The sequence below is a fragment of the Oncorhynchus keta genome, chromosome 28 (assembly GCF_023373465.1).
Source record: "Oncorhynchus keta strain PuntledgeMale-10-30-2019 chromosome 28, Oket_V2, whole genome shotgun sequence".
Classification (NCBI taxonomy): domain Eukaryota; kingdom Metazoa; phylum Chordata; class Actinopteri; order Salmoniformes; family Salmonidae; genus Oncorhynchus; species Oncorhynchus keta.
In genome coordinates this window covers 55,575,085-55,590,388 of record NC_068448.1, presented here as the reverse complement: position 1 = coordinate 55,590,388, position 15,304 = coordinate 55,575,085, and the positions used below count along the sequence as shown (strand labels likewise).

Here is a 15,304-nt window from a genome sequence, read left to right as displayed (position 1 = left end):
CAATGGTTGTGTGCCACGTCATCAACTGTGTCATCAACTGACAGATTATAACATAACATATGATCTGGTTAGCTGATACATAAAATACCTATCCAGGCATTGTAAGATCTGGCAGGTGTCAGCAATGCCTGGGCAGAGGAATGCAATTCTGTACAGTCAATGACGTGGCACACAACCATTAGTTGTGCAACCTTTATCTGTTGAAAGGTTCTTTGGCGTGTGTCCATTAGCGATCAGCCTTTTTGCCTTGTCTTGCAGTCAGCAAAAAGCAGGCGTCGTAAAATAAAATATTAAAACTATGTTTCCAAAATATGAGCCCCAAATTTTCGAGAACGGTGCAATTGCAGCCTGCATTTCGGGGCATTCCTCCATCTGCAGGAACCCCTCTTGATACTTCTATTGGTCTAGGACTCCCGTACACAGGTGGGAGGCGGGGGCGCTCCAGTACAGTAGGTGGCGGTAATGCACCTTATCGTTGCATGCCAACTGGCGATAAACCCCACAGAAGAAGAGGCAGGGTTGACACGGTAGCTAGCTAGCTAGGACAACGGTATACAAAAGGGGACTCTCAATTGCATACTCTTCGCATCCTCTCTCCTCTGTCCTCGCCTCCTTCTCAAAATCCGTCGGAGGAGAAGGTCAGAGGGGAGGGACCTCTGACTTTCTCATCCAATGGGCGAGCAGTATGCAATTGAGAGTCTCCCAGTGTCCTTCGCCTCCACCTGTTGTGGCACTGTTTCCTGAAATTCTGTTAAAGACGGCGAGTGCACCGTACAACCAACAGTGGTGTGTAGAACGACATCTCGAATCGCACACTCGTAAATCCTTGACACGGATGGGCTATTGCAGCAGACGTCCACACCGGGTTCCACTCCTTTCAGCCTAAAACAAGAAGAAGTGGCACACGATCACAAACTGGACAATTTTCAAACAGTCTATTTATATTTTCCAACGGGACTATACATAAAAATAAAATTGTTCAGCGAAATAACAACACAACGTAAAATACAGGTAGCCAAGTCAAATAACTAACATCACATTAACCATTACTCTCGCGGGAATTCCACTAACGGGAATTCTGGGAATTCCACTAACGGTCCTTATGTAGCAAAACATAGCTGCTGCTCATTCCGTTTGCTCAAAACTGAGAAAGACAGCTTTCGAGTTGTAAGACATGTATAAAAGCAACAGACACCATTAATAAGAAGGGGCTAGAAGAGTCTTATATGGTGAGCTACCGAGTGGCTAAGACAGGCAAGCCCCGTACTATTGTGGAAGACTTAATTCTTCCTGTATCATGACTTCTGCCGAGGTCGGTCCCTCTCCTTGTTCGGGCGGAGTTCGGTGGTCGATGTCAACAGTCTTCTAGCCATCGCCGATTAACCTTTCATTTTCCATTTGTTTTGTCTTGTTTTCCTGCTCACCTGGTTTGTATTCCCTCATTAGCCTAGTGGTTAGAGTGTTGTACTTGTAACCGGAAGGTTGCAAGTTCAAACCCCTGAGCTGACAGGGTACAAATCTGTCGTTCTGCACCTGAACTGGCAGTTAACCCACTGTTCCTAGGCCGTCATTGAAAATAAGAATTTGTTCTTAACTGACTTGCCTAGTTAAATAAAGGTAAAATAAATAAATAATTACTTGTCTTGCACATAACCTGCTGTTTCCCCCCATGTCTGTGTGTGGAATTGTTATGTGTAAATGTATGTGTACTCCAGGCTGGTTTGCGCCGGGTTATTGTAACCTGTGTGTGTTTCGTTTTCTGAGTGCCGTGTTTTGTTCGCCTCAATAAAGGGCTCCGTTTGCTACCCATTTCTGCTCTCCTGCGCCTGACTTCCTGAAGCCAGTTATGCACTCCGTTACAGAATTCTACAACCGAATTATGGTGTCAGCAGCAGCGGGTACCCCTGTTAGCGGGGTCGAGGAGCGCGTCCAGGAGCACACGGCGATGCTTTACCATCTCGGCGCCGCATGGACCACGTCGTCCAGACGATGGACCGCTGGGAGAGACAGAGAGTCCTTCCTTCGCCCCCAACAGGGGTCTCCAAAGCTCACCCCCTCCGCACCCTGTTCCAGTGGGATTCGTCTTGCACTTCCCAGGGAGTACGATGCGATGGCCGCACGCTGCCAGGGTTTCCTGCTGCAGCTGGATTTATACCTGGCAACCATTCACCCGGCTCCCTCGGGCCATGAGATGGTGTCCGCCCTTGTAACGTGCCTCTCGGAGAAAGCTCTGGAGTGGGCCAACGCTGTGTGGGGAGAAGGAGATGCGGCGCTGGACCACTTTGAGGATTTTGCCGCCGCTTCTGGGCCGTCTTCGACCACCCGCTCGAGGGAAGAGCGATGGGTGAACGTCTCTTCCGCCTGAGGCAGGGAACGAGGAGCGCCCAGGAGTTCGCAATGAACTTTCGGACCCTGGCCGCCGGCGCGGGACGGAACGACAGGGCCCTGATTGTACACTATCGCTGCAGTTTGCACGAGGACGTCCGTCTGGAGTTGGACTACAGGGACACCACCCTCACCTTTGACCAGCTGGATAACCTGCTGACTACCCCCGGACGTCCAGATCGGGATCTGTCGGTTCCATCCCCCAGCACCACCATTCCGATACCCATAGAGCTGGGAGGTGCTGCGCTTAGGGAGACCGGAGGAGGTTCCTTCACGTGCACCATCTGTGGGAAGTTTAATAAATGTTTTGTATAGTGTGTGTGTGTGTGTGTGTGTGTGTGTGTGTGTGTGTGTGTGTGTGTGTGTGTGTGTGTGTGTGTGTGTGTGTGTGTGTGTGTGTGTGTGTGTGTGTGTGTGTGTGTGTGGGTGTGTGTGGCAGGCTTACAACATTTGAGAATGCTCTGACCCTGGTGCTAGAGGGGGTACGCAGCTGGAGGTTGAATGTTTGATGGGGTACGGGACTATAAAAAGTTTGGGAACCCCTGCAATAGAGGATCTTTGGGATGAGATGGAATGGGCTGTTTGTAGCATGAATATACGGCCGTCCAATCTGCAACAACCGCGTGATGCCATCGCGTTGGCATGGATCATCATTACATCCCTGTGGAACATTTTCGACACCTTGTAGAATCCCCCGAATAATTCAGGTTGTTCTGGAGGCAAAGGAGGGTCCAATCCGGTACTATACTGAACAAAAATATAAACGCAACATTCAATAATTTCAAAGACTTTGCTGACTTACAGTTCATATAAGGAAATCAGTCAATTTAAATTAATTATGCCCTAATCTATGGATTTCCTATGACTGGGCAGGGGCGCAGCCATGGGTGTACCTGGGAGTGTATAGGCCCAGTCACTTGGGAGCCAGCCTGACACACTGGGGAGCCAGACCAGCCTATCAGAATGAGTTTTTCCCCACAAAATGGCTTTACTACAGACAGAAATACTCATCAGCACCCCTTGGCATGATTACACGTGGTCTGTAGTTGTGAAGCCGGTTGGACATACTGCCAAATTCTCTAAAACGACGTTGGATGCGGCTTATGGTAGAGAAATTAACATTCAACTCTCTGGCATCATTGGTGGACATTCCTTCAGTCAACATGCCAATTGCACGCTCCCTCAAAACTGGAGACATCTGTGGCATTGTGTTGTGTGACAAAACTGTACATTTTAAGGTGAACCTGTGTAATTATCATGCTGTTTCATCAGCTTCTTCATATGCCACACCTGTCAGGTGGATGGATTATCTTGACATAAGACAGAAGGCTCACTAACAGGGATGTCAACAAATTTGTGCTAAAATTAGAGAAAAAAGCTTTTTGTGCATATGGAAAATGTCAGGGATCTTTTAATTCAGCTTATGAAACATGGGACCAACACTTTACATGTTGTGTTTATATTTTTGTTCAGTATAGATGGGTGTCCCTAATAAACTGGCCGGTAAGAGTATATGGCTCTTGATAAACCATCTAAGCATAAATCATAGTCCCCAGACACTGAGACGCGATAGTCCGGCATCCCATTGTGACATAGGTACCAGCTCTGAGACCACCATCTGTGGAATGTGCACCTACACACGTAGCCTACACACCAACAAATCTACCGGTACACATCCTCTACTCATATAAATGTGTTAAAAGTTGGAGAAATGGATTGAGCTGCACTGACAGTTTGAAAGTATGAATGCCAACGGTCCAATATTCTAGAAGACTGCTGTGCATACACACCTTTGTTACTCTGATAGACCCTTAAGATCCACACTGCCAAAAGCAACACGTACGTCACTGTGGGGGCTTGAGTCTGACTACTGGATGTCTTTCTGTATATGTTTCTCATGATTTCCATGTGATTGTGACCTGGGTCATTGTCAATTGCCTCTGTAGTAGTTTGGCTTCAAAATCCAGACAAGATGGCAGGTATTCATTTGTGTTTTTACTATGCAAAAAGTAGGATTAAAGAATAGACGAACTAAATCAGGAGTTTTCAAAAAGCAACAATAACTTGGCATATGTTGCTGTTCCCCTGTGCAATGACTAAAAGGGCCACAAGGAGACTCAACAGAGTAAAAACATGAAGTTTAGAGTAAAAATGTATAAACAACTATAACATAATATTTTTGCCTTTGACTCATTCACTATGACACAATGCTGAATTACAGCTCATAATAATCTGTGCATATACTGTAGGTGTGAATTTGCACTGATGATAAATTAGATACGATAAAAAGGGATATAGATAAGACTCAAACTATAAGAAGGAAATGAGAGCCAGAGTCTTCATGTCTGCATACCATATAGCTTCAGACATAGACTGTTTCCCAGCTCAATCGCTGGCCTTTCTATCTATTTGTTCTTTGTTCAGTTTGGAAGATAGTTCCATAAGGCCTACTGACAGAGACATACAATCAACACCTAATAAAGTTCTTGAGGAAAGGAAATCTGATGACCAACACTTTATTACAAAATAATAAAATCTCATCCCCTTGTAGTTCTATAAAGTTTCCTAAAGAGTTGTGTCTAAAAGGCTGTACAGTAGAACATTTCCACAGTTATTCATTATTATCATGGTTATTCAAGAGCCAGGAAGGATAGGTCAACATGTGTTTAACAAATGCTCTGTGGAGTAGCTGCATGAGAGGGCCAGGGACATACAATATGGCAGTGATGAAGAAACTGTAATGACCCTGAAGAGAGTGCTGAATGAAAGGAAAAATGAATAACAACATTCCTCTGGAAATAGACCCCAGTGATTAAACAGGAAAAGTCAAGCTTCCAGGACTAATGTTTTTGTTGTTTGCAGGGGCGGACTATGTGATTTTGAGGCTCTGCGCGGAGGCCAGTCTGAGGCCCACCCCACCCCACCCGTCCTATGGGTGCCACAAAAAAATATATGGGTTTTATAGTGAAGACATGTAAAATTGAACTACCTTTTATTAATGTGTCATGAACACAACCAGTCAGGATGTTTTCATCTGACTATCAAACAAATCACTTCAAAAAGTAGGTTACCTTTGCACGTTCATCCCAATTTTTTATTTGATTTATTTCACCTTTATTTAAAAGTTAAAGGCTGGGAAACGCATTGAATAACAGATTCATGCATGGAAAAACAGATAGTCTAAAATTACATCAAAAGTAAGTATGTTTTGAAGTGTCTGTCCTATATCTGAGCGACCTAAGAAAATGTAAAAATACATATATTTTTTTTACTGCGGAATTACCCCTATACCTTTTGCATGCCTTATCCACTTCCATTCATTTTTCGGTAAGTACCAGGTTACCTTCAGACTAAAGGTAACCTGGTATATATACACACGGTACAACTATACATACAGCACAAAGATTTTTAAAAGTGACAAGCTCTATTGGCTCCCGAATGGCACAGCCGTCTAAGGCACTGCATCTCGTACTAGAGTCATCACTACAGACCCTGGTTTGATTCCGGGCTGTATCACAACCAGCCGTGATTAGGAGTCCAATAGGGCGGCGCACAATTGGCCCAGCGTCGTCCGGGTTAGGGTTTGGCCCGGGTAGGCCGTCATTGTAAATAAGAATTTGTTCTTAACTGACTTGCCTAGATAAATAAAAATACAAAATGATCATGTTCACTGTAATAGAATATGGGCGTATCTGCATTTTCTGTGGCGGGGCTTAGCTTCAGCGGAGAGGACTGCGGACTTCTCCATCTAATTTTGAAAAGAAAATAAGTTCACCCGGCAAAGGGAATATACTAAATATATATATTAATTAAATACGCCAACACTTGTATACAACTAAATCGTAGACTGTATGTTTATCTTTCTCAAAGGAGTAACTGAATAAGGAATGACCTGCGGAGGAGTAGTGAATTGACTGTTGACTTTTCGCAGGAGGAGAAAGTAGCTCCCGTTGCCAACAAGGCAATTGTTGCGGGGTCTACGCTGGGTAGCGGATCACGACGGGGATTCTGAAGAGGATACGTTTACTGTATGTATGTCGCCTCGGAAATAAATCACGCCGATAAGGTAAATATAATTGTTTGAATCCTGTTTTTCATCCGTTCTTGATTACTCTCCAATACGTCTATGCATTTTCCACATGAGTGAAGGACTTGGATGATGGATATCTTAATGACAGTTCGACTTCTACTGGGGGGACTGGTATAACTCATGTCATAAAAACACCCCCTTCTAGAGGTCTTCATGGATCCACCTGTACCCGAATCCCCGAGACCCGAGCGGGTCCAGATCCAGAATTACAAATATTGTCAAGGGTCTGGGTCGGATCTAATATGATTGGGTATATGTCATTTTAACTAACTTCTCCGGAAGGACCCGTACAGATCCGAACTTGACTGCTGCAGTAGAGAGAGAGAATAGTGATGGGTGTCTCTTTTTGAAAGGATATTTTTGGTGAACGTCAGAACCGAATCGCATTGGTGAAAGAGCCGTTCATTTTTTTGCGTGCTGCTTTTTAAGCTCTAAACAAAATAATTATCTAAAGAGGGTGAATCCTCTGCAGAAACAATAGACAACAGGGAGAGCGCACCAATCTGGTCCACAGTGATTTCTTTCTGTGCGTAAAAGAAATGTGCATGCCATTTAATCATTTGGCCAGGTAAATATGCATTTGAGCATGCATTTCACAATCTGACATAATGGATTTTGGCCTTTTTAGCTTTACATTGGGGTTTAAAAATGGTTGTCAAGGTTCTAGGTCGATTCTTAAGCATTTTGAAGGAAGAGCTAGCTCTTTTACGTAAACGAAGCCAAACGAGCCGGAACACCGAAACTATTCAGAATGCCCATTGCTGAGAGCGGCAATAGGCTAAGCCGCCGTGTGTGGCAAAAGTTAGGAGATATCTCATCAATGAGAGATGTAATTAAAAGTTAAAGGAGGAGGATAGGCTACAACGACCAAGAGCCAACAGGTAGGCTTCTACTTAATATTCTGGAGTAGCCTCAATGAGCGAGCTTCTCCCAGTTTGATGCAGTCAGGACAGGTACTACGTAATCATATTGGATGATAGTCACAGTGGTAGCCTACACACACAGCACTGCCCCTGCTAGAGCGTCGCCACGTTCGACCTCTTCTCTTTCGCGCTTGATCAGCTATGGTTAATAAAGTAGTCTATCTAAAAAAATAACCTTTCTGCAGCTTCCCTCACTCGGATAGGGACCTGGTCAAGCCAGGTCTATACGGAACGGCTATATCCGTTCGGAACGGGTCTCTATATTTAAAACATCTATTTATGCATATTAGCTCCGGATGGGAAAGCCCCAAGTCAATTTCGGACCCGTGAAGGCCTCTACCTCGCTTCCCACCCAATGTAACACTCCCATTGTAATGTAAAACAAAACAAAAAAACACACACACACAATTAAATGTCCGCTGCACAGTTTGGATTGAATAATTGATTAAATCTGTCAGTTAAAAAAAACAACGTATTCACACAGCACAAAGACGTTTAAAAGTGACCGGGACTGCACAATAAAGCCGGGGACTTATTTCCATTGTGGTCCCTATTTTCTTTTCTTTCTTCACATACAGTCATACAGATACAGAGATACAGACAAAAATAGGTTCCACTGTTCACATATTAGCCAGCTTTTGACATTCTTTTTAAAAGTGGTTATGTTTGGCTTTGAGTTGCTGTGCTAGTTTGTTCCACTCAACAGCGCCAAGATACATACCAGATAGATTCTCATATTTAAAACAGAGAATATTAGAGGCTCTGGCTCTGGCTCTGGTGTTATGCTGGTGGACATCTTTAACAAATCAAAAATAGTTGGATAGGTACCTGGGGCTGAGTCCATGATAATTCTGTGGACCAAATCATGTTGAAGTAATGCTATCCTTTTTTTCCCCACAGATAGCCAGCCGAGCTGCTTAAAACGCTCAACCTCCAGATGAGTATGAGGGGGAAGTTTACGTACAATTCTTAGAAGCTCTCACGCCCTGACCATAGAGAGCCTTTTTATTCTCTATTTTGGTTAGGTCGGGGTGTGACTAGGGTGGGTAATCTAGGTTGTTTTATTTCTATGTTGGCCTGGTATGGTTCCCAATCAGAGGCAACTGTTTAGCGTTGTCTCTGATTGGGGATCATATTTAGGCAGCCATTCCCCCATTGTGTTTTGTGGGGTCTTGTTTATGTGTAGTTGCCAGTGAGCACTCCATAGCGTCACGTATCGTTAGCTTTTTATTGTTTCGTGCCTTTCACGTCAATAAATATGTGGAACCCATATCACGCTGCGACTTGGTCTGAATGTTATTTCGACGATCGTAACACAAGCTTGTTTTGGCTGGTCTGTAGCTTATTCTTTAGGCGTTTGGGGCTGCTGGTGAACCACGATGTGCAGCCAGAATCAAAGTGACACTGGACTAGCCCACTTGCCAGAGTCTTGAGGGTGTCTTTAGCTATTGGCGATAGATTTTCATGTTAATATTGTAAAATCTGCATAAAAACAATAAGTGCACTTATCCCGAAGTCGGTCCCTCTCCTCTCTTCGGGGCGGCGTTCGGCGGTCGACGTCACCGGCCTTCTAGCCACCGCCGATCCACTTTTCATTTTCCATTTGTTTTGTCTTGTGTCTTTACACACCTGGCTTCACTCAACCAAATGACTTGTTTATTATTTAACCCTCTGTTCCCCATGTTTATTTTGTGAGTGATTGTTTATTGTAATTCTGTCTGTGATTGTGGGCTATCATTGTTGCCTTGTATATTTTGTATTTTTTGAGTAAAGTACTTTGATTACTCATATCTACTGGCCTGCGCCTGACTCCCTACACCAGCTACACATAGGACCATTTCAGGTTTCCATCGCATTTTCAAGTCTAGGCCTACTAATTGTTTTGTCATTAAAAATGTTGTGTCGGTATAGAGAATGTGCCCACTCTGGTATTGGCACGTGCACTCTAGCCAACAGCTCACAGATACAGTAAGGGTAAATGCCTACATGAGATTATTATGGACAAAAGTTCAAGATGAATTTGACTTGTTAAAGCATGGGTCAACATGTCACCAGAATAATACCCTCAATATTTATTGAAAGGAACGTCATCACCATGCATGTTCACCACCCTGTGAAGTTCATCATAACACAACATATCATCGTGTGACTCCAAGTTTACTTCGATATGATGGTTATTATATCAATATTTGCGGTTAAAAGCGTTTCCAACGCTATTTTATGTGTGGTATGATTGCTAGTTAGCCTATTGCGGATCTGAAAAAATGATCCACCAACCACTATTGTGTTAGGGCGGCAGATTGCCTAGCGGTTTAGAGTGTTGGACCAATAGTTAGCATACGGAAAAGTGTAGTGCACCAGGGAAGTACCAAAACACCTTGATATAGGGGGAAGTGCATTCAAACATATGAGGAAAATTGGTCAGGATGGAAGAGAATGTATAGTAGAAAGCCTGCAAAAGAGCAAATGTAAACCAAGGGAAAAAACACTGTGCCGAATAAAAAAATCACACAACCCTCAACAAAGCCAAAAAAAGTTAGGCAACCCTCCCTTATTTTGGACACGCCCACCCCAGTACATTTCAGATTTCTAGTTTTTCACAGACAGAGACAGTAGGATCTTGGCAGTCTTCGAACGTGGACCAGAATAAATATTTTGAGTGGAGAGGAGAGGGAATATTTGTTCCAGATGGATCTCAATCTGTCTTCCTTTTGAGCGTTGATGGAAAGGTTGAATGTTCATAATCACTAATACAGATAAATATTGTTTGGGACAAGATATTGTTGTTAAATAGTGTTCCGAACTTCATTTAATCTGACAATTTTGCGTTATTTTTCAGATTCAACAACAAACATGTAATTGTCATGTTTCCTGTAATGTTGATGTTGGACGTTTTTGTACATGCGTTGCCTATATTACCTTGCTTGAGACCCTACAGTGGGCTCAACTCTAGGGCCACAGATCTATAATAGATAATATACACTATAATTGTTCACGGTTGAGGTATGAAGAAATCAGCTTCTTAGAATCTTATAGAAGTTGGTCTGTGCCAAATTGACAATAAGGATGCTATGGACTAAAGACATGCAGCTGCTTCTGTTTATTGTCATCATCACGTTATCTAATGTGTGGTGGTATTGATCCTTGAGGGAGAGGTTTGTGTGTGTGGGGGGAGTAAACGTCTTGATGATATGTGTTGGCGTCATGACCTAAAGATAACATCAGGGCTAGGTGTGTCCCAAAGAACAACACAGCCTCTCTCTCTCCCTCCCTCTCAAATCAAATCAAATTTTAGTCTTGGTAGCCATTTGATTAGGTGTTCAGGAGTCTTATAGGGAGTAGAAACTGTTTAGAAGCCTCTTGGACCTAGACATGGCGCTCTGGTACCGCTTGCCATGGGGAAGCAGAGTGAACAGTCAATGACTTGGGTGGCTGGAGTCTTTGACAATTTTTAGGGCCTTCCTCTAACGCTGCCTGGTATAGAGGTCCTGGATGGCAGGAAGCTTGGCCTCAGTGATGTACTGGGCCGTTCGCACTACCCTCTGTAGTACCTTGCGGTCGGAGGCTGAACTGTTGCCATACCAGGCATGCTCTCGATGGTGCAGCTGTAGAACCTTTAGAGGATCTGAGGACCCATGGCAAATATTTTCAGTCTCCTGAGGGGGAATAGGTTTTGTCGTGCCCTCTTCACGACTGTCTTGGGGTGCTTGGACCATGTTAGTTTGTTGGTGATGTGGACACCAAGGAACTTCAAGCTCTCAACCTGCTCCGCTGCAGCCCCGTCGATGTAGTCCACAATCATCTCCTTTGTCTTGATCGTGTTGAGGGAGAGGTTGTTGTCCTGGCACCAAAAGGCTAGGTCTCTGACCTTCTCCTTATAGGCTGTCTCGTTGTTGTCGGTGATCAGGCCTACCACTGCTGTGTCATCGGGAAACTTAATGATGGTGTTGGAGTCGTGCCTGACCATGGAGTCAAGAGTGAACAGGGAGTACAGGAGGGGACTGAGCACACACCCCTGAGGGGCCCCTGTGTTGAGGATCAGTGTGGCGGATGTGTTGTTACTTACCCTTACCACCTGGGGGCGGCCCATCAGAATGTCCACGATCCAGTTGCAGAGGGAGGTGTTTAGTCCTAGGGTTCTTAGCATATTGATGAGCTTTGAAGTCACTATGGTGTTGAACGCTGAGCTGTAGTCAATGAATAGCATTCTCACATAAGTGTTCCTTTTGTCCAGGTGGGAAAGGGTGGTGTGGAGTGCAATAGAGATTACATCATCTGTGGATCTGTTGGGGCTGTAGTCAAATTGGAGCGGGTCTAGGGTTTCTGGGATAATGGTGTTGATGTGAGCCATGACCAGCCTTTCGAAGCACTTCATGGCTACAGACGTGAGTGCTACGGGTCGGTTGTCGTTTAGGCAGGTTACCTTAGTGTTCTTGGGCACAGGCACTATGGTGGTCTGCTTAAAACATGTTGGTATTACAGACTCGGACAGGGAGAGGTTGAAAATGTCAGTGAAGACACTTGCCAGTTGGTCAGCGCATGCTCGCAGTACAAGTCCTGGTAATCCGTCTGACCCTGCGGCCTTGTGAATGTTGAACTATTTAGAGGACTTGAGGACTTGTGAGGCGTCTGTTTCTCAAACTAGACACTCTAATGTACTTGTCCTCTTGCTCAGTTGTGCACCGGGGCCTCCCACTCCTCTTTCTATTCTGGTTTGAGCCAGTTTGCGCAGTTCTGTGAAGGGAGTAGTACACAGCGTTGTACGATATCTGCAATTTCTTGGCAATTTCTCGCATGGAATAGCCTTCATTTCTCAGAACAAGAATAGACTGACGAGTTTCAGAAGAAAGTTCTTTGTTTCTGGCCATTTTGAGCCTGTAATCGAACCCACAAATGCTGATGCTCCAGATACTCAACTAGTCTAAAGAAGGGCAGTTGTATTGCTTCTTTAAACAGAACAACAGTTTTCAGCTGCCCTAACATATTTGCAAAAGGGTTTTCTAATAATCAATTAGCCTTTTAAAATTATAAACTTCGATTAGCTAACACAACGTGCCATTGGAACACAGGAGTGATTGTTGCTGATTATTGGCCTCTGTACGCCTATGTAGATATTCCATAAAAAAATCTGCCGTTTCCAGCTACAATAGTCATTTACAACATTAACAATGTCTACACTGTATTTCAGATCAATTTGATGACATTTTAATGGACAAAAAATGTGCTTTTCTTTCAAAAACTAGGGAATTTCTAAGTGACCTCAGAATCTTGAATGGTAGTGTATATATATATACACACAAATACATACATTTACACATACAAAACGTACATATACTCATACAAAACTTACGTTATCTTAAAACAAATAATAATAATAATAATAATTTAAAGAAAATATTACCCTCCAACCCAACCACCCCTCCCCCATTTGGAGAAAAGTAGTGAACAACAATGCTTAGGCCCATATTTCCAGCTTATACATACTAAATTCATTTTATGGACACAGTCTATTTTACTGCAGTTTTATTGTATTTGTTTTTACTCCTGTCCTTCCTCTACCCTCAACCTCTACCATCTATTTCTGATGTCCATCTGGTTTGATTTCTATTTGCCATATCTTTCAAACTGTGCTCTTTCATGAAAGTTCTTAACCTTTACATGTTTTTTGGTATAAGAAACTGGTTCTTAAGTTAAATTACGAATGGAGTTTTAGATGCAACTCCTTAAAAGCAATAATGTGTCTTCGATAGGGGTTAGACAGTACCAGTGTGTTGGTCTACATATAGTTCTGTCCACTAGTCCCTTTCCCTCTGACAGTGGAGGACTTGAAGAACATTCCTGTCACCAGCTGCTAAGCTTCATAGAATAGAAGCAGCCCTTTTGTTTTTCTAACTTGACCCCTCGCTGGCACTTTACAGGCATAGTTTCACACATAATGGTTCCCTGGAACTCTGTGCTGGGCCAACAGAGGCTGTGGTTTTGGTTCTGTCCAGAGATCACAGATGTTTATTCTATCTGGGACAAAGGGTTTGCAGGGCCGTTTGTACAAATTGTTGTTGTGTGAAATTCAACTACTTTGCAGAAGCTTTTAGCTAAAGCAAAAGGCTGCCTTAATCTCTTCCTCTAAGACATTTGTGTCACGACTTCCTCCAAAGTCGGTCCCTCTCCTTGTTTGGGCGACGTTCTGCGGTCAATGTCACCGGTCTTCTAGCCATCGCCTATCCACCTTTCATTTTCCATTTGTTTTGTCTTGTCTTCCCACACACCTGGTTCCAATTCCATTCATTGTATTTAACCCTCTGTTCCCCCCATGTCCTTGTCCGGAATTGTTTATTGTAAGTGTTTGTGCACGTTATGTCTGGTGTGCGTCGGGTTTTGTACCCATTGTATTGATTGTTCTGGTTTCCAATGTTTTTTTATTATTAAACTGCACTGTTGGAAACACAGTTTTTTCTCTCCTGCGTCTGACTTCTCTGCCGCCAGTACGCACCCCTTACAATTTGTTTTGTCAACAACTCATCAATAACTGAATTATAGTCAGTCAGTCAGTCAGAGGCCCTAGTCCATCTGATCTAATCTGGGAGTTGAAGACTGGCTGTCTGTCCTGCTAGGCTCTATCTAGAACATGATGGGACACACACACAAACTAGGTAACAAGGAATGCTTCACTCAACACCATACAGTACTGACTGCCAGAACTTTTTTTCTCAACACGTACTGTGCTGAGAATGCACCAGCACTCTTTCTCTTACATATATTGTTTTACAAAACATACTCATACAAGCGACAACACAATTAATCTTCTCCTTTCCCCCTTCTGATGACCAGGTGGCGAATCGCATCTCTGCATGTCTGGCAGACATATCAGTGTGGATGACGGATCACCACCTCAAGCTGAACCTCGGCAAGACGGAGCTGCTCTTCCTCCCGGGGAAGGACTGCCCGTTCCATGATCTCGCCATCACGGTTGACAACTCCATTGTGTCCTCCTCCCAGAGCGCTAAGAACCTTGGCGTGATCCTGGACAACACCCTGTCGTTCTCAACTAACATCAAGGCGGTGGCCCATTCCTGTAGGTTCATGCTCTACAACATCCGCAGAGTACGACCCTGCCTCACACAGGAAGCGGCGCAGTTCCTAATCCAGGCACTTGTCATCTCCCGTCTGGACTACTGCAACTCGCTGTTGGCTGGGCTCCCTGCCTGTGTCATTAAACCCCTACAACTCATCCAGAACGCCGCAGCCCGTCTGGTGTTCAACCTTCCCAAGTTCTCTCACGTCACCCCGCTCCTCCGCTCTCTCCACTGGCTTCCAGTTGAAGCTCGCATCCGCTACAAGACCATGGTGCTTGCCTACGGAGCTGTGAGGGAGCAAACAAGGGCACTGCGTTCATCCACCTCTGGCCTGCTCGCCTCCCTACCACTGAGGAAGTACAGTTCCCGCTCAGCCCAGTCAAAACTGTTCGCTGCTCTGGCCCCCCAATGGTGGAACAAACTCCCTCACGACGCCAGGACAGCGGAGTCAATCACCACCTTCCGGAGACACCTGAAACCCCACCTCTTTAAGGAATACCTAGGATAGGATAAGTAATCCTTCTCACCCCCCCCCCTTTTAAGATTTAGATGCACTATTGTAAAGTGACTGTTTCACTGGATGTCATAAGGTGAATGCACCAATTTGTAAGTCGCTCTGGATAAGAGCGTCTGCTAAATGACTTAAATGTAAATGTAAACATTCAGACATACACAGCAACCTCAGTGCAGTAACTGTGTAGTGTTTGCTGTCATTGACAGACCAGGAGTATATATTTAGGTAATTTGACATCTTCCCACCACTGTAAAATGGGGGACAATTCCTCTTGAGCTTCCTCATCACTAGCCCTTCTATCCTTAATGTTAACCATGTG

General features: G+C 44.2%; 1 protein-coding gene across 2 annotated transcripts in view; it reads left to right on the top strand.

Annotated features, from left to right (window-relative positions):
• The first annotated feature begins 6,016 nt into the window (after positions 1-6,016).
• LOC118361575 (integrin beta-1-like) overlaps positions 6,017-15,304 on the top strand; it is a 97,530-nt gene continuing 88,242 nt past the window's right edge. Inside the window, exon 1 of one of the 2 annotated variants that reach the window (XM_052483296.1) lies at positions 6,017-6,451. In XM_052483296.1, the coding sequence (XP_052339256.1) occupies positions 6,416-6,451 (36 nt within the window). In that variant the 5' untranslated portion in view covers positions 6,017-6,415. The remainder of the gene's footprint in view (positions 6,452-15,304) is intronic. The other variant, XM_052483299.1, reaches the window with a different exon arrangement.